Source organism: Globicephala melas, chromosome 6 (genome assembly GCF_963455315.2).
Source record: "Globicephala melas chromosome 6, mGloMel1.2, whole genome shotgun sequence".
Classification (NCBI taxonomy): domain Eukaryota; kingdom Metazoa; phylum Chordata; class Mammalia; order Artiodactyla; family Delphinidae; genus Globicephala; species Globicephala melas.
This window is the reverse complement of record NC_083319.1, coordinates 89,437,296-89,463,522: the sequence shown is the minus strand read 5'-3', so window position 1 is coordinate 89,463,522 and position 26,227 is coordinate 89,437,296. Positions and strand designations below refer to the sequence as shown.

Below are 26,227 nucleotides of genomic sequence, written 5' to 3'. Positions count from 1 at the left end.
TTGATATGTAGCATTTTCTTTAACCTCTGATCAAAATATTTTATAATTTCCGTGGTGATTTGAGGTAATATATTTATTAATTTCCTCGTGAGCTTTTTGATAGTGGTTTTCTGGGGATTTTTTAAGCCTAATTGCACTGTGATAAGAGAACAGATTTTGTGTGTTTCCAGTTCTTTAAAACTTGCTGGGACTGGATTTTTGACCCAAGCTGTCAGCCACTGCTCCACAGGTGCTTGAGGTCATCCTCTTTCATTCCCTCTCACGTCCACACTCCCAGTCTGAACTTTTGTTCCTCTTCTGTAGTAACCTCCTGACACTGCACCTCCATGAGTTTAACTCTTCAAATCTATTCTCCATTATTCTGGGACAGAACTGAGAATTCATAACACAGCCCCAAGGCCCTGCAGGTTCTGCACCTCAAGCCCTGGGCAGGCTAGTCTCTACTCTTCTGTCCAGACTCCACCACATCAGCTCTCAGTATCTGTGCTGGGCCAGGCCCTGTCGGTCAGCTCTGCTAATTCTGTTGTTCAGATGTCTGGGATTCTTTTTCTTTTCTTTTCAGAAAAGCCCCATTTGTTTATTTTTGTTTTTATTTACATTACTTTAGGAGGTGGGTCAAAAAGGATCTTGCTGTGATTTATGTCATAGAGTGTTCTGCCTGTTTTCCTCTAAGAGTTTGATAGTGTCTGGCCTTACATTTAGGTCTTTAATCCATTTTGAGTTTATTTTTGTGTATGGTGTTAGGGAGTGCTCTAATTCCATTCTTTTACATGTAGCTGTCCAGTTTTCCCAGCACCACTTACTGAAGAGGCTGTCTTTTCTCCATTGTATATTCTTCCCTCCTTTGTCAAAGATAAAGTGACCATATGTGTGTGGGTTTATCTCTGGGCTTTCTATCCTGTTCCATTGATCTATATTTCTGTTTTTGTTCCAGTACCATACTGTCTTGATTACTGTAGCTTTGTAGTATAGTCTGAAGTCAGGGAGCCTGGATTCCTCCAGCTCTTTCTTTCTCAAGATTGCTTTGACTATTCGGGGTCTTTCGTGTTTCCATACAAATTGTAAAATTTCTTGTTCTACTTCTGTGAAAAATGCCACTGGTAATTTGATAGGGGTTGCATTGAATCTGTAGATTGCTTTGGGTAGTAGAGTCATTTTCACAATGTTGATTCTTCCAATCCAAGAACATGGTATATCTCTGCATCTGTTTGTATCATCTTTTTAAAAAATTAATTAATTTTTTAACATGTTTATTGGAGTATAATTGCTTAACAATGGTGTGTTAGTTTCTGCTTTATAACAAAGTGAATCAGCTATAGATATACATATATCCCCATTTCTCCTCCCTCTTGCATTTCCCTCCCAGCCCCCCATCCCACCCCTCTAGGTGGACTGTTAGTATCATCTTTGATTTCTTTCATCAGTGTCTTGAAAGACTTTCCTTCCTTTTAAATGCTGAGTCATAGTCCGTTGTACGTACATACCACATTTTGTTTTATCCGTTCATCCGTTGATGACACTTGGGTTGCTTCTACCTTTTAACTGTTGTGCATAATGCTACTATGAACATGGGTATATAGATATCTCTTTGAGTCTTTGCTTTCAGTTCTTTAGGGTATATACCCAGAAGTGGAATCACTAGATCATATGGTAATTCTAGTTTTAATTTTTTGAGGAATCACCAAACTACTTTCCAGAGCAGCTGCACCATTTTACATCCCCACCAACAGTACACAAGGGCTCCAGTTTCTCCACATCCTCTCTAATACTTTCTATTTTCTGATTTTTTTCATGGTAGCCATCTTGATAGGTGTGAGGTGGTTTGCATTTCCCTAATGATCAGTGATGTTGAGCATCTTTTCATGAGCTTATTGGCCATTTGTATGTCTTCTTTGGAAAAATAATTCAAGCCTTTTGCCTATTTTTAAAATATAAACAACAGATATTTATTTCTCACAGTCCTGGAGGCTGGACGTCTGACATGAGGATGTCAGCATGCAAGGGTGAGGGCCTCTTCCAGGTTGCAGACTTCTCATTGTATCCTCACATGGTGGAAGGGGTTTTTGCCCATTTTTTCATTGAGTTGTTTCTTTTTTTGTTGTTGACTTGGAGGAATTCTCTCTATATTCTGGATATTAATCGCTTTTCAGATATGTGATTTCCAAAAATAATTCCCATTCTGTGAGTTACCTTTTTACTCGGTTGATAATGTCTTTTGATGCATAAAGCTTTTTCATTTTTATGAATTCCAGTTTATTTTTTCTTTTGTTGCCTATGTCATTGGATTTGGCAATGATTTATTGCCAACTCCAATGTTATAAAGCTTTCCCCCCATGTTTCCTTCTAAGTGCTCTCTAAAGATGCTAAGAGTTTAATGATTGTAGCTCTTATGTTTAGGCCTTTTATCCATTTTGAGTTAATTTTTATATATGGTGTTTGGTAAGAGACCATGTTTATTCTTTTGCATGTTGATATCTAGTTGTCCCAGCAGTATTTGTTGAAAAAAACTGTCCTTTTCCCATTGAATGGTCTCGGCACCCTTTTTGAAAATCAATTGGTCATATATGCAAAGGTTTATTTCTGGATTTTCTATTCTATTCCGTTGGTGTACAGTCTGTCATGTTGCTAATATTACACTGTTTTGATTTCTGTAGCTTTGCAGTAAGTTCTGAAGTCAAGAAGTATGAGTCTTCCAACTTTGTTCTTTTTTAGGACCGTTTTGCTTATTGGGATCCCTTGAGAATCCAAACGAGTTTTAGGATGAGTTTTTCTATTTTTTGAAAAAATGCCATTGAGACTTTGATAGGGGTACATCAAATCTCTATAGATTGGCTTTGGGTGGTATTGACATATTAACAATATTAAGTCTTCAAATCCACGAACATGGGATGTCTTCCCATTTACTTATGTCTTCTTTAATTTCTTTTGGCAATGTTTTGCCGTTTTCAGTGTGTAAGTCTTTCAACTCCTTAGTTTAATTATTCCTAAGTATTTTATTCTTTTTTGTGCTTAAATGTAATTGTTCTCTTAATTTTCTTTTCAGATTGTTCATTGCTAGTGTATAAAAATACAACTGGGACTTCCCTGGCAGTCCAGTGGTTAAAACTCCATGCTTCCAATGCAGAGGATGCAGGTTTGATCCCTGGTTGGAGAACTAGGATCCCACATGCCACGTGGAGCAGCCAAAAAAAAAAAAAAAAAAATGCCACTGATTTTGATGTGTTGATTTTCTACCCTGCAACTTTGCTGAATTCATAAATTAGTTCTAGCAGTTTGTGTGTGTATGTGTGTGTGTGTGTTCTTTAGGGTTATCTGCATATAAGAAATGTTATTCTGAACAGAGATACTTTTACTTCTTCCTTTCCAATTTGGGTGCCTTTTATTTCCTTTTCTTGCCTAATTTCTCTGGGTAGAACTTCAAGTACTATATTGAATAGAAATGGAAAAAGTGGGCATCTCTGTCTTGATCTTAAAGGAAAAATGTTCAGTCTTTCACCATTGAGTGTGATGTTAACAAGGGTTTCTTCATATATGGCCTTTACCATACTGAGAAAATTCTATTTTATTTCTAGTATGTTGAGTGCTGTTGTCATGAAAGAGTGTTGGATTTTGTCAAATGGTTTTTCTGCATTAATTAAGATGATCATATTTTTTAACTCTTCATTCTATTTTTTTTTACATCTTTATTGGAGTATAATTGCTTTACAATGGTGTGTTAGTTTCTGCTTTATAACAAAGTGAATCAGTTATACATATACATATGTTCCCATATCTCTTCCCTCTTGCGTCTCTCTCCCTCCCACCCTCCCTATCCCACCCCTCTAGGTGGTCACAAAGCACTGAGTTGATCTCCCTGTGCTATGCGGCTGCTTCCCACTAGCTATCTATTTTACGTTTGGTAGTGTATATATGTCCATGCCACTCTCTCACTTTGTCACAGCTTACCCTTCCCCCTTCCCATATCCTCAAGTCCATTCTCTAGTAGGTCTGTGTCTTTATTCCCGTCTTACCCCTAGGTTCTTCATGACATTTTGTTTTCTTAGATTCCATATATATGTGTTAGCATACGGTATTTGTCTTTGTCTTTCTGACTTACTTCACTCTGTATGACAGACTCTAGGTCTATCCACCTCATTACAAATAGCTCAATTTCGTTTCTTTTTATGGCTGAGTAATGTTCCATTGTATATATGTGCCACATCTTCTTTATCCATTCATCCAATGATGGACACTTAGGTTGTTTCCATCTCCTGGCTATTGTAAATAGAGCTGCAATGAACATTTTGGTACATGACTCTTTTTGAATTATGGTTTTCTTAACTCTTCATTCCATTAATGGTGTGTTACATTGATTGATTTTCATATATTAAACCATCCTTGCAGGGTTGCACCTGGTCATGGTGTATACTCCTTCTAATATGCTATTGAATCCAGTTTGCTAATGTTTTAGTGAAGATTTCTACATCAGTATTTATCACAGGTATTTGTAATTTTTTTTCTTATGATGTCTTTATCTGGCTTTGATACCAGAGTGATGTTTGCTACATAGAATGAGTTAGGAAGTGTTCCCACCTCTTCAACTTTTTGGAAGAGTTTGAGAAATATTGGTGTTAATTCTTCTTTAAATGGTACAATTCACCATGGAAGCCGTCTGGTCCTGGGCTTTTCTTTGTTGAGAGGTTTTTTATTAATAATTCAATCTCACTACTTGTTACAGGTCTATTTAGATTTTCTATTTCCTCTTGAGTCAGTTTTGGAAGTTTGTGTGTTTCTAGGAATTTGTCTATTTCATCTGAGTTATCCAGTTTGGTAGCTAAAGACTTTGCCAATTTTTGATCTTTTTAAAACACCAACTTTTGGTTTTGTTGATTTTCCTTTATTGTTTTTCTATTTTGTATTTTGTTTATCTCAGTTTATTATGGTATACAGTTAAGTTATTGGCTTAAGATCTTTCTTCTTTTTTAATGTAGACATCTGCAGTTATAAATTTCCCTCTGGACACTTCTTTTGCTATATGTAATAGATTTTAGTATCTTGTGTTTTCCTTTTCATTTGTTCTAAGGTGTTTTCTGATTTCCCTGTGACTACGTCTTTGGCTATTTGGTTGTTTGAGTGCATTGTTTACTTTCTACATATATGCCAGTTTTCTAGTTTAATTTTTTTTTTAATTTCATTCATTGTGTTAGAAAAGATACTTTGTATCATTTTAATCTTTTAAAATTGTTTTGTGGACTAACATATGGCCTGTTTTGGAGAATGTTCCCTGTGCACTTTAAAAGAATGTGTCTTTGTTTTGTGCCACCCTCAGTCTATCAATAGTGATGCTATCAGCTAGAAATGCTTGGGAGCACTCACCTGGGCCTGGGTTCCCCTGTCAGAACCAGTCATATGGCTGGACCAACCCTTGTGGTTCTTAATATGATTGCAAGATTCTTCAGCAATAACCATCAGTAAACTGTGGAAAGGAGAAGCTTTATTACTTACCGGTCTGGAGGGGAGGGTTACATGACACACCTGGGGCTACATAGTGAGGTGGCAAGGAGGGAGAGAGAAAGAGAGAGGGTGAGAGAAACAGACAGGCAGGCCTGGGGTTCTGCTTTTATTGGAGTTTCACTAGTTCATTCCTTATTTGTGAACTTAAAATGTAAGAGTGGGAATTAAAGTGCAAGAAGAAAAGAAAAAGGCAAATAGCCAAATGGTCAGTTATTTAAAATCAATCAGAGATCTCTAAATTACAGGAGCTCGGATGGGGGTGGGTGAAGGGGATGGTAGGTCTTTATCTAGTTGTGTGGCTGGCAGTGTTATTATTTGAGATGGCTTCTTTGAAGTGGGTGCCTCAGGAAATCAAAGCTTAAGTCAGGCACTTGCATTACAAAAAAAAAAAAGAAAGAAAAGCTACTTGTCAGGGCTTACACTGCAGAATTCTGCTCTCATTGGGTGAAATGTTTTGTAAATGTTTGTTAAGCCTAATGGGCTTGTGATGTTCAGGTCCTCTCCTTACTTATCTTGTATCTGGTTGTCCTATCCTTCATTGAAAGTGAAGTATTAAAGTTTGCAACTATATTGCTATGATTTATGTCAAAGAGTGTTCTGCCTATGTTTTCCTCTAGGAGATTTATGGTTTTCAGTCTTATTTAAGTCATTAATTCATTTTGAGTTTATTTTTATATATGGTGTTAGAGAATGTTCTAATTTTATTCTTTTACAGGTAGCTGTCCAGTTTGCCCAGAACCACTTATTGAAGAGACTATCTTTTCTCCATTATATGTTTTTGCCTCCTTTCTGCTAGATTAATTGACTATAGATGTGTAGGTTTATTTGTGGATGTCCTATCCTATTCCATCGATCTATATTTCTGTTTTTGTGCCAGTACCATACTGTTTTGATGACTGTAGTTTTGTAGTATAGTCTGAAGTCAGGGAGCCTGATTCCTCCAGCTCCATTTTTCTTTCTCAAGATTGCTTCAGCTAATCAGGGTCTTTTGTGTTTCCATGCACATTTTTAAATTTTTTGTTCTAGCTCTGTGAAAAATGCCACTGGTAGTTTGATAGGGATTGCACTGAATCTGTAGATTGCCTTGGGCAGTATAGTCATTTTGACAATATTGATTCTTCCCATCCAAGAACATGGTATATCTTTCTATCTGTTTGTGTCATCTTCGATTTCTTTCATCAGTGTCTTATAGTTTTCGGAGTACAGGTCTTTTGTCTCCTTACGTAGGTTTATTCCTAGGTATTTTATTCTTTTTGATGTGATGGCAAATGGGATTGTTTCCTTAATTTCTCTTTCTGATCTTTCATTGTTAGTGTATAGAAATGCAACAGATTTCTTTGTATTCATTTTGTATCCTACAAATTTACCAGAATCATTGACGAGCTCTAGTAGTTTTCTGGTAGCACCTTTAGGACTTTCTATGTATAGTATCATGTCATCTCCAAACAGTGACAGTTTTACTTCCTCTTTTCCAATATGGAGACCTTTGATTTCTTTTTCTTCTCTGATTGCTGTGGCTAGGACTTCCAAAACTATGTTGAATAAAAGTGGCGAGAGTGGACATCCTTGTCTTGTTCTTCATCTTTGAGGAAATGCTTTCAGTTTTTCACCATTGAGAATGATGTTGGCTGTGGGTTTGTCATATATGGCCTTTATTATGTTGAGGTAGGTGCCCTCTATTCTCACTTTCTGGAGGGGTTTTATCATAAGTGGGTGTTGAATTTTGTCAAAAGCTTTTTCTATTTTCATCTATTGAGATGATCATATGGTTTTTATTCTTTAATATGTTAATGTGGTGTATCACACTGATTGATTTGCAGATATTGAAAAGTTCTTGCATCCCTGGGATAAATGCTACTTGATCATGGTGTATGATCCTTTTAATGTGTTGTTGGATTTGGTTTGCTAGTATTTTGTTGAGGGTTTTTGCATCTGTATTCATCAGTGATACTGTTCTGTAATTTTCTTTTTTTGTAATATCTTTGTCTGGTTTTGGTATCAGGGTGATGGTGGCCTCAGAGAATGAGTTTAGAAGTGTTCCTTACTCTGCGACTTTTTGGAATAGTTTCAGGATAGGTGTTCACTCTTCTCTAAATGTTTGAAAGAATTCACCTATGAAGCCCTCTGGTCCTGGACTTTTGTTTGTTTGGAGTTTTTTAAATCACAGATTCAATTTCAGTACTTGTAATTGGTCTGTTCGTATGTTCAGTTGCTTCCAGGTTCAGTCTTGGGAGATTGTACCTTTCTAAGAATTTGTCCATTTCTTTTAGGTTGTAGTAGTAGTAGTAGTCTGTTATGGTCCTTTTTATTTCTGTGGTATTGGTTGTAACTTCTCCTTTTTCATTTCTAATTTCATTTCTAATTTTATTTGATTTGGGCTTTCTCCCTTTTATTCTTGATGAGTCTTGCTAAAGTTTTATCAATTTTCTTTATCTTTTCAAAGAACCAGGATTTAGTTTCATTGATCTTTTCTATTGTTTTCTTTGTCTCTGTTTCATTTATTTCTGCTCTGATCTTTATGATTTCTTTCCTTCTACTAACTTTGGGTTTTGTTCTTTTTTCTCTAGTTGCTTTAGGTGTAACTTTACGTTGTTTATTTTAGATTTTTCTTATTTCCTGAGGTAAGCTTGTATCTCTATAAACTTCCCTCTTAGAACTGCTTTTGCTGTGTCCCAGAGGTTTCAGATCGTCATGATTCTGTTTTCATTTAGCTCTAGGTATTTTTTGATTTCCCCTTTGCTTTCTTCAGTAGTCCATTGGTTATTTAGTAACATATTGTTTAGCCTCCATGTGTTTGTATTTTTTGCAGTTTTTTTTCTTGTAGTTGATTTCTAATCTCATAGCGTTGTGGTTGGAAAAGATGCTTGAAATGATTTCAGTTTTCTTAAATTTAGCAAGGGTTGTTTTGTGGCCCAGGATGTCATCTATCCTGGAGAATGTTCCATGTGCACTTGAGAAGAATGTGTATTCTGCTGCTTTTGGATGGAATGTTCTGTAAATATCAATTAAGTCCATTTGGTCTAATGTGTCATTTAAGGCCTGTGTTTCCTTATTGATTTTCTATCTGGATGATCTGCCCATTGATGAAAGTGGGGTGTTAAAGTCACCAGCTATTATTGTGTTACTGTCAATTTTTTCTTTTATGGATGTTAGCATTTCCCTTATATACTGAAGTGCTCCTATGTTAGGTGCATATATGTTAACAACTGTTACATCTTTTTGGCTTGATCCCTTGATCATTATGTATTGTCCTTCCTTGTCTTTTTTTTTTTTTTTTCTTCCTTGTCTTTTGTAACAGTCTTTATTTTAAAGTCTATTTTGTCTCACATGAGTATTGATACTCCAGCTTTCTTTTCATTTACATTTGCATGGAATACTTTTTTCCATCCCCTCACTTTTAGTCTGTATGTGTCTCTATAGCTTAAGTGGGTCTCTTATAAACAGCATATATACAGGTCTTATTTTTGTATCCATTCAGCCAGTCTGTATCTTTCAGTTGGAGCATTTAATCCTTTTACATTTAAGGTAATTATCAATACATATGTTCTTATTGCCCTTTTATTAATTGTTTTGGGTTTGTTTTTGTAGGTCTTTTTCTTCCTTTCCTACGTTTTTCTCTTCTCTTGTGATTTGATGACTCTGTACTGTTGTATTTGGATTCCTTTTTCTTATGTGTGTGTATATCTATTATACATTTTTGGTTTGTGGTTACCATGAGGTTTTGATACAGCAGTATACACACACACACACATATATGTACACACACACAATTGTTTTCAGTTGCTGAGCTCTTAATTTCAAATGTATTTCAAATATCCTGCATTTGTACTCTCTTCCTCTCACAATTATGGGTTTAGAGATCCTATTTGTGTGTGGATGATTTCTTACCTTTACTGTATGTTTGCCTTTCCTGGTGAGCTTTCCCATTTTGTAATTTTCTTGTTTCCAGTTGTGGCCTTTTCTTTTCCACCTAGAGAAGTTCCTTTAGCATTTGTTGTGAAACTGGTTTGGTGGTGCTGAATGCTTTTACCTGTTGCTTGTCTGTAAAGCTTTTTATTTCTCCGTTGAATCTGAATGAGCACCTTGCTGGGTCGAATATTCTTTCCCTTTCTTCATTTAAATCGTGCCACTCCCTTTTGGCCTGCAGAGTTTCTGCTGAAAAAATCAACTGATTAAAAAAAAAAAAATCAACTGATAACCGTAAGGGGATTCCCTTGTACATTATTTGTTGCTTATTCCTTGTTGCTTTTAATATTTTCTCTTTGTCTTTAATGTTTGTCAATTTGATTACTGTGTCTTGGCATGTTCCTGCTTTGGTTAATCCTGCCTGGGACTCTCTGCATTTCCTGGACTTAAGTGAGTGTTTTCTTTCTCATGTTAGGGAATTTTTCAGCTATTATCTCTTCAAATATTTTCTCAGGCCCTTTCTCTCTCTCCTCTCCTTTTGGGACCCCTGTAATGTGAATGTTGGTGAATTTAATTTTGTCCCAGGGGTCTCTTAAACTGTCTTCATTTCTTTTCATTCTTCTTTCTTTATTCTGTTCTGCAGCAGTGATTTCCCCCTTTCTGTCTTCCAGCTCACTTATTCGTTCTTCTGCATCATTTATTCTGCTATTGATTCCTTCTGGTATATTTTTCATTTCAATTATTGTATTCTTCAACTCTGGTTGTTCTCTATATTTTCTAATTCTTTATTAAAAATTTCTTGTATTTTCTCACACTGTGCATCCATTCTTTTTCTGAGATCTTGGATCATCTTTACTATCATTATGCTGAATTCTTTCTCTGGTAGATTGCCTGTCTCTACTTTGCTTAGTTGTTCTTTGGGGTTTTATCTTGTTTGTCTGGAACAAATTCCTGTATTTGCAGACTCAGTTCTGCAGGCTGCCTGATTGTAGTAGTCTTGTTTCTGGTGTCTGCCCCGGTGGGTGAGGCTGGTATAGATGCTTGTGCAGGTCTCCTAGTGGGAGGGTCTGGTGCCTGCCTACTGGTGGGTGGAGCTGGATCTTGGCCCTTTGGTGGGCCGATGGGCAGAACCGTGTTAAGAGATGTGTCTAGAGGTGGCTGTGGGCTCAAGAAGTCTTTAGGCAGCCTGTCTGCTGACGGGTAGGGCTGTTGTTTGGCCTGAGGTGTCCCAGTACTGGAGACTACAGGCTGTTGGGTGGGGCCAGGTCTTGGTGCTGATGACCCAAGCAAGATGTCTGCCTCCTTGAGAGTTCATGTAGCTGCACACTCCCTGAAATCTCCACCACCCATGTCCACATCCCAAGGGAGAGCCACAGCCACAACCCCCTCCCCAGGAGATCCTCCAAGACCAGCAGGTAGGTCCAGCCTAGGCTCCTGTGAAGTCACTGCCTTTGCCCTGGGTCCCAGTACATGCGAGACCTTGTGTGCACCCTCCAAGAGTGGAGTCTCCACTTCCCCTAGTCCTGTGGAGCTCCTGCAATCAAGCCTTCCTGGCCTTCAAAGCCAAATGTCTCTGGGGCTCCTCCCTCTGATGTCAGACCCCCAGCTGGGGAACCTAACGTGGAGCTCAGAACTCTAACTCCTGTGGGAGAACTTCTGCAATATAATAGTTCTCCAGTTGGTGGATCGCCCACCCAGGGTAATGGGATTTGATTATATTGTGAGTGTGCCCCTTACGATCTTGTTGTGGTTCCTTCTTTATATCTTTGGATGTAGAATATCTCTTTTGGCAGCTTCCAGTCTTTTTTATCGATGGCTGTTCAGCAGTTAGTTGTGGTTTTGTTGTGAGGTAAGCGCAAGCTCCTTCCACTGTACCATCTTGGATCATCTCTCAGGAGTTTATTTTCCCATCATTTCACTTTCTTTTTCTTTTTTTAAAGAATTTTTAATTGAAATACAGTTGATTTAAACTATTTTATTAGTTTCACATGTACAACATAGTTATTCAGTATTTTTATAGATGTACATCATTAAAGTTATCATAAAATGTTGGCTGTATTCCCTGTGCTGTATAATATATCCTCGTAGCTTATTTATTTTATACCTATTAGTTTGTACCTCTTAATCCCCTACCACTATCTTGCCCCTCCCTCCCTCCAGCTTCCCACTGGTAACCACTAGTTTGTTTTCTATATATCTGTGAATCTATATGTTTTGTTATATTCGTTTATTTTATTTTTTAGATTCCACATATAACTGATCATATACAATATTTTTCTTTCTCTGATTTATTTTACTAAGCATAATACTCTCCAGGTCCATCCATGTTGATGCAAATGGCAAAATTTCATTTTTTATGGCTGAGTAATATTCCATTATATATGTAACCCACATTTTCTTTATCCATTCATCTGTTGCTTAGGTTGTTTCCATATCTTGGCTATTGTACATGAAGCTGCTGTGATCACTTTATCTTTTCAAATTAGTGTTTTCATTTTTTATGGATATATACCCAGGAAAGGAATTACTGGATCATATGGTGGTTCTATTTTCAGGTTTTTGAAGAACCTCCATAATGTTTTCCATAGTGGCTGCAATTTGCATTCCCATCCACAGTGTACTAGGGTAACCTTTTCTCCATATCCTTGCCAACATTTGTTATTGGTGGTCTTTTTGATGATAGCTATTCTGACAGGTGTGAGGTGATACTTCATTGTGGTTTTGATTTACATTTCTCTGATTACCAATGTTGAGAATCTTTTGATGTGCCCTTTGGCCATGTGTATGTCTTCTTTGAGAAATATCTATTCAAGTCTTCTGCCCATTTTTTAATCAGGTTATTTGTTTTTTTGATATTGAATTATATGAGCTGTTTATGTATTTTGGATATTAACCCCTTATCAGTCATATCATTTGCAAATATTTTCTCACTTTCAATAATAGGTTGTCTTTTTTTTTTTGCCAAAGGTTTCTTTAGCTGTGCAAAAGCTTTTAAGTTTAATTAGGTCCCATGTTTGTTTTTGCTTTTGTTTCATTTGCCTTAGGAGACAGAGCCAAAAAAATATTCCTTTGATTTATGTCAAAGAGTGTTCTGCCTAAATTTTCCTCAAGTAGTTTTATGGGTTTCAGTCTTATTTAAGATATTAATTCATTTCGAGTTTATTTTTTTATATGGTGTTAGAGAATGTTCTAATTTTATTCTTCTACATGTAGTTGTCCAGTTTTCCCAGCACCACTTACTGAAGAGACTACCTTTTCCCCATTGTATATTCTTGCCTCCTTTGTTGTAGATTAATTGACCATAAGTTTATGGGTTTTGGGAGGGGCTGTTCATTCTGTTCCATTATGTATGTTTCTGTGTTTGTGTCAGTACCATGCTCTTTTGATTACTGTACCTATGTAGTATAATGTGAAGTTGGGGAGTGTGATACTTCTAGCTTTGTTCTTTTTTCTCAAGATTGGTTTGGTAATTGGGAGCCTTTTTGGTTCCATATAAATTTTAGGATTATTTGTTCTAGTTTTGTGGAAAATGTCATGGGTAATTTGATAGGGATTGAATTAAATCTGTAGATTGCTTTGGGTAGTATGGCCATTTTAACAGTATTAATTCTTCCAATCCAGGAACATGGAATATCTTTTCTATTTGTTTGTATCATCTTAAATATCCTTCATCAATGTTTTAGAGTCTTCAGGTTATAGATCTTTCACCTCCTTGGTTAAGTTTATTCCTAGGTATTTTATTCTCTTTGATGCAATTTTAAATGCGATTGTTTTATTGTTTTCTCTTTCTGTTAGTTGATTATTAGTGTTTAGAAAACCAATAGATTTCTGTATGTCAATCTTGTATCCTGCAACTTTACTGAATTCATTTATTAGTTCTCATAGTTTTTTGATGGAACTTCAGAATTTTCTGAGTATAACATCATGTCATCTGCAAATAGTGACATTTTTACTTCTTCCTTTCCAATTTGGATGCCTTTTATTTCTTTTTCTTGTCTGACTGCTGTGGCTAGGACTTCCAGTACTACTTCTCAGTGGCGAGAGTGGGCATCCTTGTTTTGTTCCTGATTTTAGAGGAAAAGTTTTGGCTTTTCACTGTTGAGTGTGATGTTAGCTGTGGGTTTGTCATAAATGGCCTTTATTATGTTGAAATATGTTTCCTCTATACCAACTTTGATGCAAGTCTTTATCATGAATGGAAGTTGAATTTTGTCAAATGCTTTTTCTGTGTCTATTGAAATGATAATGTGATTTTTATCCTTCCTTTTGTTAATGTGGTGTATCACACTGATTGACTTGTGGATATTGAACTGTCCTTGAATCTGTGGAATAAATACCACTTGATCATGGTGTATTATCCTTTTTATATATTATTGAATTTGGTTTGCCAATATTTTTTGAGGATTTTTGCATCTATATTCATCACAGATATTGACTAGTAATTTTCTTTTCTCTGTAATGTCTTTTTCTAGATTTGGTATCAGTGTAATGGTGGCCTCGTAGAATGAATTTGGGGGTGTACCCTCCTCTTCATTTTGTTGGAATAGTTTGTTACACTAGGTATTAGCTCTTCTGTAACAATAGTTTGTTACACTAGGTATTAGCTCTTCACTAGGTATTACTTGTGCTAACTTGGGCTTTGTTCTTTTTCTAATTCATTTAGATGGAGGATAGGTTGTTTATCTGAGATTTTTCTTGTATGCTCAGGTATGCATGTATTATTATAATCTTCCCTCTTATATTTGCTTCTGCTGCGTCCTGTAGATTGTGCAAAGTTGCGTTTTTTTTCATCTGTCTCGTTTTTTTCTGATTTCCTCTTTGATTTTTTCATTCATCCGTTGTTTCTTTTATTAACATGTCGTTTAGTCTCCATGTGTTTGTGTTTTTCCCATTTTTCTTCCAGTACTTGGTTTCTAGTTTCATACTGTTATGGTTGAAAAAAAAAGCTTGATGTAATTTCAGTTCTCTTCTATTTATTGAGACTTGTTTTTTGGCCTGGCATGTGATCTATCCTAGAGAACATTCCATGTGCACTTGAAAAGAATGTATATTCTGCTCTTTTTGGATGGAATGTCCTATATATATTTATTAAGTCCAATTTGTCTAATGTGTCATTTAAGACCAATATTTCATTATAGTCTCCAACTATTATTCTATTATTGTCAGTTTCTCCTTTTTATGTCTGTTAATATTTGCTTTCCATATTTAGTTGCACCTATATGAAGTGCATACATATTAATAAACGTATATTCTCTTCTTGTATTGATCACTATATCGTTATATAATATCCTTCTTTGTCTTTTTTGTAGACTTTTTTTTTAAAGTCTAATTTGCAAGATATTAGTATTGCTACCAGCTCTCTTGTCGTTTTCATTTCCATGAAATAGCTCCTTCCATCCCTTCACTTTTAGTCTGTGTGTCTTTAATTCTAAAGAGAGTCTCTTGCACATAGATGGGTCTTGTTTTTTATCCAGTCATCCACTCTGTGTCATTTGATTGGAACATTTAGTCCATTGACATTTAAAGTAATTCTATATAGGTATGTACTTAACTGCCATTTGTTACTTGTTTTCTGGTTGTTTTTGTCATTCTATATTATTTTCTTCTTCTTTTAGTTTCTTCCCTTGTGGTTTGATTATTTTCTTTATCAAATCATGGCATGCTTGTGTTACTTTCTCCCTATTTTTGTGTATCTATTGTAGGATTTTCATTTGTGGTTACCTTGGGTTTCATATATGTTGACCTATGTATCTGCTTGTTTTAAACTGGTCGTTATTTAAGTTCAAACACATTCTAAAGGATCTACTTTTTTTTACTCCCCTCCCATACATTTTGTGTATTTGATGTCATATTTTACATCTTCATGTTTATCCCTTAACTGTTGATTGTAGTTATAGTTTATTTTCCAATTTTTGTCTTTTAATCTTTGTACTAGCTTATGTTAAGTGATTGATCCACAGCCTTTGCTATATATTTGCCTTTACTTGTGGGGTTTTTCCTTTCCTATAAATCCTTACATCTTGTTGTAGCCTTTTTTTTCCCACTTGGAGAAGACCATTTAAGACTTCTTTTAGGGTTAGTTTAAGTATTGATGACTCTTTTCGTTATTTCTTATTTGAGAAGTTCTTTATCTCACTTCTAATTCTGAATGATAATCTTGCTGGGTAGATTGTCCTAGGTTGTAGATTCTTCCCTTTGAGCACTATAAATATGTCATGCCATTCCCTTCTGGCCTGCAAAGTTTGTGCAGAAAAATCAGCTGATAGACTTATGGGTGTTCCTTTGTACATGACTCTTTGCTTTTCTCTTGCTACCTTTAAATTCTCTCCTTATCTCTAACTTTTACCATTTTAATTATGATACATCTTGGTCTGTGTCTCTTTCAGTTCATCTTGTTTGGGATACTCTGTGTACCTGGGTATCTGTTTCCTTCTCCAGGTTCAGGAAGTTTTCAGCCATAATTTCATCAAATACATTTTCAACTCTCTTCTCCTTCTGGAACCCTTATAATGTGAATGTTAGCATGGTTGATGTTGTCTCAGAGGTCCCTTAAACTGTTCTCATATTTTAAAAATTTGTTTCTCTTTTTACTGTTTTGATTGGGTGATTTCCATTATTCTATCTTCCAGATCACTTATGCATTCTTCTCTATTACGTATTACCGTCTGTTAATTCCTTCTAGTGTGTTTTTCATTTTAGTTATTTCATTCTTCAGTTCTGACTGGTTTTTATATTTTCTAGTTCTGTGTTAAAATTCTCTCTGTCATCATCTATTCTTTTCCCTAGTTCAGTTAGTATTCTTATTACTAATGCTTTGAACTCTTTATCTGGTAAATTTTCTCTCTTTCATTAGTTGTTTTTTCAGAGTTTTTTCTTTGTTTTTTCGTTTTAAAGACATTCCTTTGTTTTCTCATTTCGCTTAATGTTTTTTATCTCTATAAAATTACGTGAAACAGTTACCTATCTCGGTCTTGAAGGGTTGTACTTGTGTGGGAGCATCTCTATGCAGTCTGCATGTGTTCAGTAGTTTCGGTGCAAGAGCTGGATCTGAAGTGAGCATGGGTCATGTCTTCCCCCAGGATATGCTGTCTGGTATCAACTTGGTGGGTGGTGGGGCTGGGGATGGAGGGGTTAGAGCCAGAGCCATGTGTGAGCTGAAGCTTCTTCTATGCTGAGTGGTCATCACTGCCCTATCAGGGGTGGGGTCTCATCCCAAGGTGCTGAAGCAGGGGTGGGGTCCGAGCTGGCTCCTTTCCCACTAAGTGTGCTCTCTCCCCTCTCCCAGCAATGGCACTTTTGCTCCAGGGAGCACAGTGCTGGAGCAAAGGGCTGCAGTGGGCACCTGGTGTGGGCCAGGGTGTACACTGGGACAGTCCCAGAATGCTAGTCAGCTCCATACAGCTCCTGATCTGCTGCCTCTGTGAGTGCCAGCAAAGGCTGCCCTTGCCCCATTTATATGCAGTGTTGGGTCTGAGTCAGTTCCATCCCCAACTGCACACTTTCCTCAGCAATGGCAGCCTTCAACCTAGTGGGAAGCTCTTCAGAGGTAGATGAGCTGGATGCATGCTAGGTGGTTTCATGAAACCATCCGGAATTCTGGGGCAGTTTTAATCTCCATTCTACACCTCATTCCTGGGAGTAAGCAAGCTTGTGTCACGAGCCAGGTCTAGGTTTCTCACAGCCCTCCTCGAAGTCCTATTAGTTTTCAAACCAGTAAGAAGACTTGTCTCCTTCTGGAACCCCTGTAATGTGAATGTCAGCATGTTGGACGCCAGGGCTGGGGTACCCAATATGTGGTTCAAACCACTCAGTCCCCAGGGAGGATCTCCTAGTGGTGATATCCCCCTCCTCTTCTGTGGGCCTGGGTCCCAACCTGATAGCTCTTTTCCCTTCTTATCTGACTCGTGTGGATCTTTCTTTTACAGCTTTTGTTTTAGAAGAATATTTCTGTCCATTTCCAGTTTGTTTTCAGAGAGAATTGCTCCACTTTATGGATGTATTTTTGATGTGTTCTTGGGGGGAAGTGAGCTCAGCACCTTCCTACTCTGCCATCTTTTTTTTTTTTTTTACGGTACGCGGGCCTCTCACTGTTGTGGCCTCTCCCGTTGCGGAGCACAGGCTCCGGACGCGCAGGCTCAGCGGCCATGGCTCACGGGCCTAGCCGCTCCGCGGCATGTGGGATCTTCCCGGACTGGGGCACGAACCTGCATCCCCTGCATCGGCAGGCGGACTCTAAACCACTGTGCCACCTGGGAAGCCCCTACTCTGCCATCTTGATCTCCTCTCCTCCATCCTTTTACTTTCAATCTCTTTGTGTGTTTGTATCTAAAGTGTGTGTTTTGTAGGTAGCATATAGATTAATTATGCTTTTTTATCCACTCTGCCAATCTTTGCCTATTAATTGGAGAGTTCAATCCATTTACATTTAAAGTAATTATGGTTAATAAAGGACTTCTGCTGGTTTAACTATTTTTTTTTCTGTATGTCCTACAGGTTTTTATCCCCTCCCCCCCCTTTTTTTTACTTTTCTGCATACGTTTTTGTTATTTTCTTATTGGTTACCTTAGGGATTACAATTAAAATCTTAACCTTATAACAACCTAGTTTGAGTAATACCAACTTTGTTTCAACACTCTCCTCATATATGTCTCCATCCCTCCTCCTTTGTGTTGTTTTTGCACAGATTGCATCTTTATACATTGTGTGCCCATTCACATAGATTTATAATTATTATCTAATGCATTCTTTTAAATCATATAGGGGAAAAAAGGAATTAAAACCAAAAGTATAATAGTGTTGGCTTACGTATTTAGCTGTGTAGTTGCTTTCTTTATTTCGTCTCATGGCTTTGAGTTACTGTCTATTATCCTTTCATTTCAGCCTGAAATGAAAGTTCTTCTTTTAGCATTTCTTGTGGGGCATATCTTTTAGTAACAACCTGCCTTAGTTTTTGTTTATCCAGAAGTCTTAATTTCTCCTTCATCGTGAAGGTTCATTTTGCTGGATGTAGAATCTTGGTTGACAGTCTTCTCTTTCTCTACTTCAAGTATTTTTTCCTGTCCTTCACTTTCTCTTCTCCCTGATGGGCTCTGTATACTTTTCTTTTCTTCATTCTTTTTTTTTTTTTCTTTCTGTTTCTCAGACTTGATAATTTCAATTCTGTGGTCTCAAGTTTGCTGATTCTTTATTCTTCTTGCTCAAATCTGCTTTTGAGCTTCTCTAGTGGAATTTTAATTTCAGTTATTATACCTTTTAGCTCTAATATTTCAGCTCTAATATTTGGTTCCTTTTATAACTTGTGTCACTTTATTGATATTCTCATGTTGTTGATGAATCATTTTCCTGGTTTTCTTTTTGTCCATGGTTTCCTTTAACTCTTTGAACATATTTAAAGCAGTTGATTTAAAGTCTTTATTTTGTAAGTGCAGTGTTTAGACTTCTTCAGGAACATTTTCTATTAATGAATTTTCCCTCTGTATGGATCATACTTTTCATTTTCTTTGTAAAGATTTTGTGATTTCTTGTTGAAAACTGGACATCTGAATGTTATAAGTGATAACTCTGGAAAACAGATTCTCCCCTTCCCCAGCATTTGCTGGTTTTGTTTGCTGAAGCCTTAGCTAGTGGTTACTTTCTTTTTTCAAATTATATTCCATTATAGGTTATTACAAGATATTGGGTGTAATTCCCTGTGTTATACAGTAAATCCTTGTTGCTTATCTATTTTATGTATAGTTTGTTAATACTTCTAATTTGTCCTTTCCCAAGAATTTCTTGATTTTTCTAGGTCTTTAATAGTTCCACCTACATTTTAGAAACAGCTTGTATATTCCTACAAAATAGCCTTATGGGACTTTGATTCCAATTGTATTGCATCTCTTAAGCATCTGGGTAAGATTTGACACATTAACAGTAGTGAGTCTTTCTATAAACATGGCATTGCTTTGTTTATGTCTTTTTAATTTTCTCTCAGCAAAGTTTTATAGTTTTCAGTGTAAAGGTGTTACACAGCTTTCATTAAATTTACCCTGAGATAGTTGATATTTTGGAACGTGGTTGTAAATTTTATTGCTTTAAAATTTCCCTTTACAGTTATATGTTGGTAGTATATAGAAATATGGTTGTTTTCTGTTCCTTGTAGCCTGCAATCTTGCTAAATGTGCTTTTTAGTTCTAGAAATTGGTTTGTCTGCTCTTTTGGGTTTTCTCCATACACGATCTTGTCATCTGCAAATAAGGATGGTTTTCCTTTTTCTTTTCTAGTCTGTGCCCCTTATTCCTTTTCTTTTATTGGCTGGAACTTTCCACACAGTGTTGGCCAGGGACAGGGGGATCCTTGGGTGAAGTACATTTGGCATTTCACCGTCGGCACAGGGTTGGCTGTGGGTTCTGCAGAGGCCCTTCCAGATGGAGGAGGCACCCTCCAGCTTCAGCAGCTGTGCTTTCCATGAAGCAGGGTGGAACTCCTCAGACACTCTCCCTGCATCTGTGGGGAGCATCACATGGAATTCTCCCTTGGGATGTAACTGTGGTGAGATGCAGTGATTTCTACTGGGACATCATTGCATTCCTGGGGCAAACCTCACTTGGCTCTGATGTTTTATCTTTTTTTATAGTTGCTTGGTTAGATCTGCCAACATTTTGTCTAGACAGTTTGAAGGCTGTTGGGCCCTACTCTGTTTTCTTGCAGTAGCCTCATCAGGTTTCTGCATCACGGCCGTGCTGGCCTCACCAGCTATCACAGCTCATTTCCCAGTCCTTGTGCTGCTTCTCCTGTGGGGTTATACCTGAGGTGCAGAGAGCAGAAGGGCTGCCCTGCCACTGACTCCGGATCTCTGGGCACACAACCCTGCACAGCTCCCAGCTGTTCTGGTCCTGCCATAATGGCACTGACCAGTCAAGCAGGAGGCCTTGGGTTGGGGTGTGTGGTCCCCTTAGTGCGACTTCAGGGTTCATGTCCTGCGGGGTCTGCTTTGAAGCCCACTCTGGCCTGTGGACAGTCGGGGCATGTGGCCCAGAGGTGGGCAGGCTGCAGCTCTGTGGAAGGAGGGAGGGACGGTGGCTGCCTCCCAGCTGCGTGCTTCCACTCTGGCATCAGCCATTAAAGGTGCCCCATGTCAGGTCCTGAGACCACCCTCTCCTGAGGATGGAGAAACTGTGGGGACCCCCAAGGCCACTGAGGGAGGCTAGCTGATTGAAGCCACGTTTCTTGTCTTGTAGATGAACACGTCTCGACCAGCAGTGGGGATGCCATGTCTGGCCCCGGCACCCAGCCCTCTACCCACCGCGGTCATTCCTGGAGCTGCTTCAGCCCAGCCTGTGCCCATGCCAGGTACTGCTCTCTCCTGCCTCCCAGCCCCGCCCTACGCACTGCCTTTGGGCCAGTATGGAAGCCTGATCCCAGCTCCAGTGTCCTGGGGGCCCTGGGCAGCCCAAGCAGGCAGCTGGAGCCTCGATGAGGGGCCAGGCTTGGGTGCAACAGGCACGCCAGCACTCCCCATGTTCTTGTGGCCACCTATGGTCAGCATGCCTGGCCCCAGGCTGCGGATCACATAGCTCCTCTGTCTCACCACTTGCCAAGTGGAACATACTGAACTGAATAGCCCAGAGGAGTCAGGTTGTGGTTTGGCCTCCAAGTCCTGCCCCGCCTGCCCATGGGTGCCCAGCCAGGGCGGCAGTCCTTGCTTTCTTTATTGCTGCAGACCTTGTTCCCTCTTAGTTTCCCATGGTCCACACTTGCTGTCTTTGCACTCACTTCCTGTACTTGAGTTGATGGTTAGAACATTGTAATCACCCTGCAGAAGCACAGTGCCTTGAATTCCAGCTTTTCCATTCCCTGATGGAAAGAGATGTTTTAAAAGATCATGTATCAGAAAAGATGTATTTCATTTACAGTTGGCTTGTGTATTGATATCTCTATTTCCCTTGTTAAGTTGCAGAGACATGAATGGTTTGAAAATCTGAAGCTAAAGTCTGATCTTGACTTTTCTGTTGTACGTGCTTTAAAAGAAATTGAACTAGTGACCTTGAATATTGAAGAGTTGCAAATGCTAGAAGAGTTCTGCTTTGTACTCATAAAACGAGGTCTCTCCAGCTGTATGGTCATAGATAGCAAACAGATGGACACACTCCCTCAACTGCAGTGCCATGGGCACTGCCAGCAAACTGCCCAGGGATGCATGGTTATTGGGGCAGTGCATTGCTACTGGTAGTTGGTCTCTTAGTCAGGAATGTTAGCATCTGTGTTTGGCTCTGTGGAACCTGCTGTAAAGCGCTAGGTAAGCAGACATGCCCTCATGACCCAAAGCCCGCAGGGCTGCTGTGAGTGTGGGGGAGGTACAAGTGTGTGTCTGGTGCAGGAGCACAGGCAGGCCGCCTGCTTTGCAGAGACAGTGGACCCCTTCTGCTCTGGGGGCCTGCCAACTCTCCTACTGACCTGCCTTCCTTTTCTGTCATTTGCACTGAGGCCTGTGGCCACTTGGGCCTAGCTTTGCCATGTGTTCACAGGCTGTTCCACCCACCTCTGGCCTCCAGACTTCTCCAGGCACTGAGGTTGCCCTGCTAGGGGTGGGAGTGTTCCTCTCCTGGAAATGTCAGTGGGGCTCATCCCAGACAGGCACCAAACAGCCCAGGGTGGGAGCTGAAGGCCCTGCTTCTCACTGACCAAGATGTTTCCCATTTCCCACTGGGAGGCCACTGGTTGGGCTGCCCAGCTGTGAATTGTATAGTTCTGCTGTACTTTGGGACTTTACTGGGACTGGCTGAATTATTTTGATTTAAATATATTATTCCATCAATTCAGTTAGAATTGAATTTTCTAGGTGATTATACAGACTCTTCTGCCAGGCCATGATACTATAGTAAGAGATTTCTGTTCTCTGTAATGTGCCCCTTGGTCCTTGGGTTGAGAATTATGTGCGCCTGGTTCCTGAGGGTGGTGGAAGCTGCCCTCTTCCCGCTCCCCTTGCTGTACCAGACATGTGGTTTGGAGTCCTGCCCTTGTATGTGAACGGTCAGTGGCACAGACTTCCCAAGAGATTGTATATTTGAAGGAGAAAAATAAACATTTTTGCTTGAAAACAGTGTGGAACAACATCTTTTTCTTATCTTCTGTCCACGTAAAAGCTGAACAGCCAGTCTCAAAGGGAGCATGGGGTGGGTAGCCCTGGCAGGCAGCACTGCCCTGTCCTGACAGTTTCACTCTCAGCTCCATGCCTGCTGTCAACACCTTGCCCAGGAGGCCGGGGTGGCCATGAGGGGCCTGGGGGCTGAGTGGCAGGTACTTTCTTCCTGGCAGGAGCCGGGTGTGATTGACACTGAGCCGACATGGCTCAGAGGACGAGAGTGGGCTATTGGGCGGGAACCCCATGCCAGCTCTGTGGCTTCGGGCCTAGGTTGGCTTGTTCACTCGGCTTTCAAACTCTGAATTTGAACTGCATGTAGATGTACAGTGGACTCTGCCCCATGGAGGGCATGAGTCTCACGGCCAACTAAATGGTGTCTCTGACCCCTGTCCATGTTGGCTGTCTCACAGAAAGCCAGGTTTGTGTGACTCACTTTGGACAGAGCTGGGTGGGGGGCTGGGCCACCTGCCCTGGGGTCACCTGAGGGGCTCTGCTGTCCTGTAGGTGCAGGGCCTTGGTGCGGATTTGGGGAGGGCCCCGTGGAATTCAGCATGTTTTCCTGGCTCGCCGGCCCTGATGGCCTTATGGTCAGCAGCTGGTGCCCCTGCGTGTGTTCTGCGTGTACTCAAGCTGGGGGTCGTGGTGCCTCCGGCTCCCCGCGGCTGGGGTGGCAGCCCTGGTCTGTTGGTCCTGCATTTCCACCGAGATGCAGTCAGGCTTTGTGCCCCTGGCCACCTGCAGTGCTCCGCCTCAGCGCTAGCTCTGAGCAGAGGCCGGGCAGGTCGGCAAGCAGACTCTGCTTGCTGTGCCCGTGGAGCCAGAGGTACCTTGCTCTCCAGGGCAGTGGGCCCTGCAAGACCCTGCCTGGTTTGGGCAGTTGCTCAGTGTGGAAGGTGGCCAGATGGCAGAGGCAGCCCGGGGTATGTATGCATAGTGCCTGGGTCATGGTCCGGCAGCCCAGCCCTCCAAGGAGCGTGACCACTCTGGTGTCGCCATTCCAACTTCCAGGGCCTCGTGTGACCGCGTCAGGCCTGTAATGAGCTGTGGCGGTTTTGTTTTCTAGATTCTGAAAGTGAGAAGCCCGACTGAGCCCAGGCAGGCCGACCCAGACCCAGACGCCAGGCCCCGTGTCATCTCATGCAGAGAAGGCGAGCCCACACCTCGTGTCCGGTTCACGATGTTTTGTAACCACTTTCTAAGCATTTTTTATTCACAATTGGAAACACAAATGTAAGCAAGAATAAAAAATATTTTGGGGGAAACAGGACGTTGGTTTTTCAAACTCCTTTCTTGTGGTCCCCAGACCGGCAGGTGGCCTGAGATGGTTGGTAAGTGAATGAGAGTGTTGGAGAAACTCCTGGGACCACACAGCGGGACAGGTCTGAGGGTAAGTATCCTTAGCTGAGGGATTCCTGAGTGTGGTGATGAACACTTTAGATGGTGCTTTACAGTACACTGGGTAGCTCATGGTCCTTGTGTCCAGACAGCAGCTGGGATGGATCAGACGTGTGATAAGGTCCCACCTCTTAGAGAAGCAGCTGAGGCTGTGGATCTCAGGCGGCCTGGCCCCAGTTTTCAGGCATTCTCCTCCTTCATACCCAAGGCAGCCCCCATTCTATTGCAGAGCCCTGGAGGCATCAGACCCTTGGAGGCTGAACAGTGATGCCCATCACTGGTGACGGCTCCCTGGCTCGCACAGACTTGGACCCTTGCGCACACAGCTCCATTCATTATGCTGCCCTTTGGGCTTCCTTACTCTGTCACATCAATCCACCAGGCACAGGACAGGCATCCACAGTGGCTTGAAATGGCCCTTCCTCCAGAATCCACATGCACCATTAGGAGGGGCCCGCCTCGGGTCTCAGACCCCTGGCTTCGGTGGATGGCAGGATAGGCCCACTGGCCCTTGCAGGGCTGCACCACCACTGCGGTAGGGTGTCTGAAGCACAGTGTGAAAGACAGGAAACCTGCTAGTGGCCTCACAGGGTAACATGCAGTAGTAAAGTTGCAGCTTGGCCAGCAGGAATGGGGGCTCACACTGGGGCCTGGGGTTTGGGTAGAATTGAGGGGGTCCCACACCTTGAGATGAGAAAATTGTATCTTTGTGTTAATTAATCTCTGACTTCAGTTTAGTGTTTCCTTCAGTGAAGAATGTGGTGTAGGGGTTATGTCACCACTGGAGCCCACAGATGCTGTGTATAACATTGCAGTTGTCGTAGGCGTCCCCAAACGTCATTTATGGTCATCACACAAAATGCCAACCCCTGAGACTCAACTCCTGTCCAGTTGGCTGATGAAAGCAGAGCAGCCTCCCTGCCTCCCCACAGCTTCCCAGAGGGTGTGCGGGTGAGGTTTGGGGATGCATATGGGGGCTGCCCACCTCATCCCTTGCCAGCTCTTGGTGCTGCTGCCCGGGCCAAGTGGACATGCCCTGGTGTGTGCTCTCCTCTGTGATAAAGTAGAACAGGCCATTGTTAACATCTGTCATTACAGATGTAATGACATCGTGTATTTTCATTGTGTTCATTTTGTCATTGTCTGTTTGTGGCTCCTGTTACTGGTTTTCTATTGATGGAAGTAATGCACAGCTTACCTTTTCAGACAGCAAATTTATTTAAATCATTTTAAGCAAGTAAGAGTGCAGGTGCTAATGGTAAAAATTGGTGGTAAGATGGTAGTAACTAAAGGTATAAGCACATGAGCAAATGGTAAAAATTGCGAAGGCAGATGGCTGACGTTTGGAAACCCAGCAGTGGCTCACAGGTAGTCGTAACAGCCCCTGGATGCAAACACCTGTGAGGGCCCAAGCTTCCTCCAGAATTTCTGAGTAGGCAACAGTCAGATTCCTTTACTAGGGGGTGTGTTTCTGGTGGGGCAAGGGGGAGAGATTGGGTTGGAACACCTGGACAGATTGAATACCTGTTCACACCACAGCATCACTGAGCACTTACCCACTTCCCCCAGCACATCTTTGGAGGAGGAGCTGGTGGGTACCTTACCGCCTGGGACCCCAAGTAGCAGAGTCTGCCTCACTCCGATTCCAGGAGCAGCCAGGTCCTCCCTACAAGTGGGGATGGCCCTCTGGAAGCAGCTCTGTTGCTGTATTGAGGCAGAGGGACAGGCCAGTGATGTTGATGGTCAAGCTACAACCCCAGGGGGGATCCTGCACATTGGTCTTCTGGGGCCCTGTACGCCCAGCCTCATCCACTGCTCAGAAATGCCCAGTGGCTCTCTCAAGCCCCCAGGTAAACCTTAATCCCCTGTGTTGAAGTCTGAGGCTTTCGGTGGTTGGCCACACCTGCCAGACGTGTCCCTCAGCTTCAGACTTGGCTGCTGGGACATGATTCGCCCACCCTAACTCTGCCCCCAGCTGCTCACAGTCCTGCAACACCCTTGGAGTCTCTCCTCCACTGAGCTCTGTCATGCGGCTGGCAGGAACATCTCACCAGACCCCCATAGGAGATCTTGGGTGTCTGTCTCATGTGTCATACTTCGGTTTAAGCCTCCTGAGGGCAGACCTTAAGGACGTCTTCTGTATCCCACACCTTCCAGAACAGCTGTCGATGAACACAGCTGCTGCACAATGAATTGTTGCCAAAAGTAAAACTCTCCCTGTGAGTAGAAGTCTGCAGTAGCTTGTTGCTACTTATAGGATTACTGGAATGGAAAAGACCCACCTTGTGCCTGGTGCCTCCCGCACAGCAG

The 26,227-nt window shown here is 40.9% G+C and overlaps 1 protein-coding gene across 8 annotated transcripts in view; it reads left to right on the top strand.

Annotated features, from left to right (window-relative positions):
• The window catches only part of WNK2 (WNK lysine deficient protein kinase 2), a 155,764-nt gene extending 131,975 nt beyond the window's left edge, over positions 1-23,789 (top strand). For 6 of the 8 annotated variants that reach the window (XM_060301163.1, XM_060301166.1, XM_030847254.2 and 3 more), the window contains one exon: positions 20,619-22,480. In XM_060301163.1, the coding sequence (XP_060157146.1) occupies positions 20,619-20,954 (336 nt within the window). In that variant the 3' untranslated portion in view covers positions 20,955-22,480. Of the gene's footprint in view, positions 1-20,618; positions 22,481-23,585 lie in introns of those variants that run through there. The other 2 variants (XM_030847255.2, XM_030847252.2) reach the window with 1 other exon arrangement.
• The last annotated feature ends 2,438 nt before the right edge of the window (positions 23,790-26,227 follow it).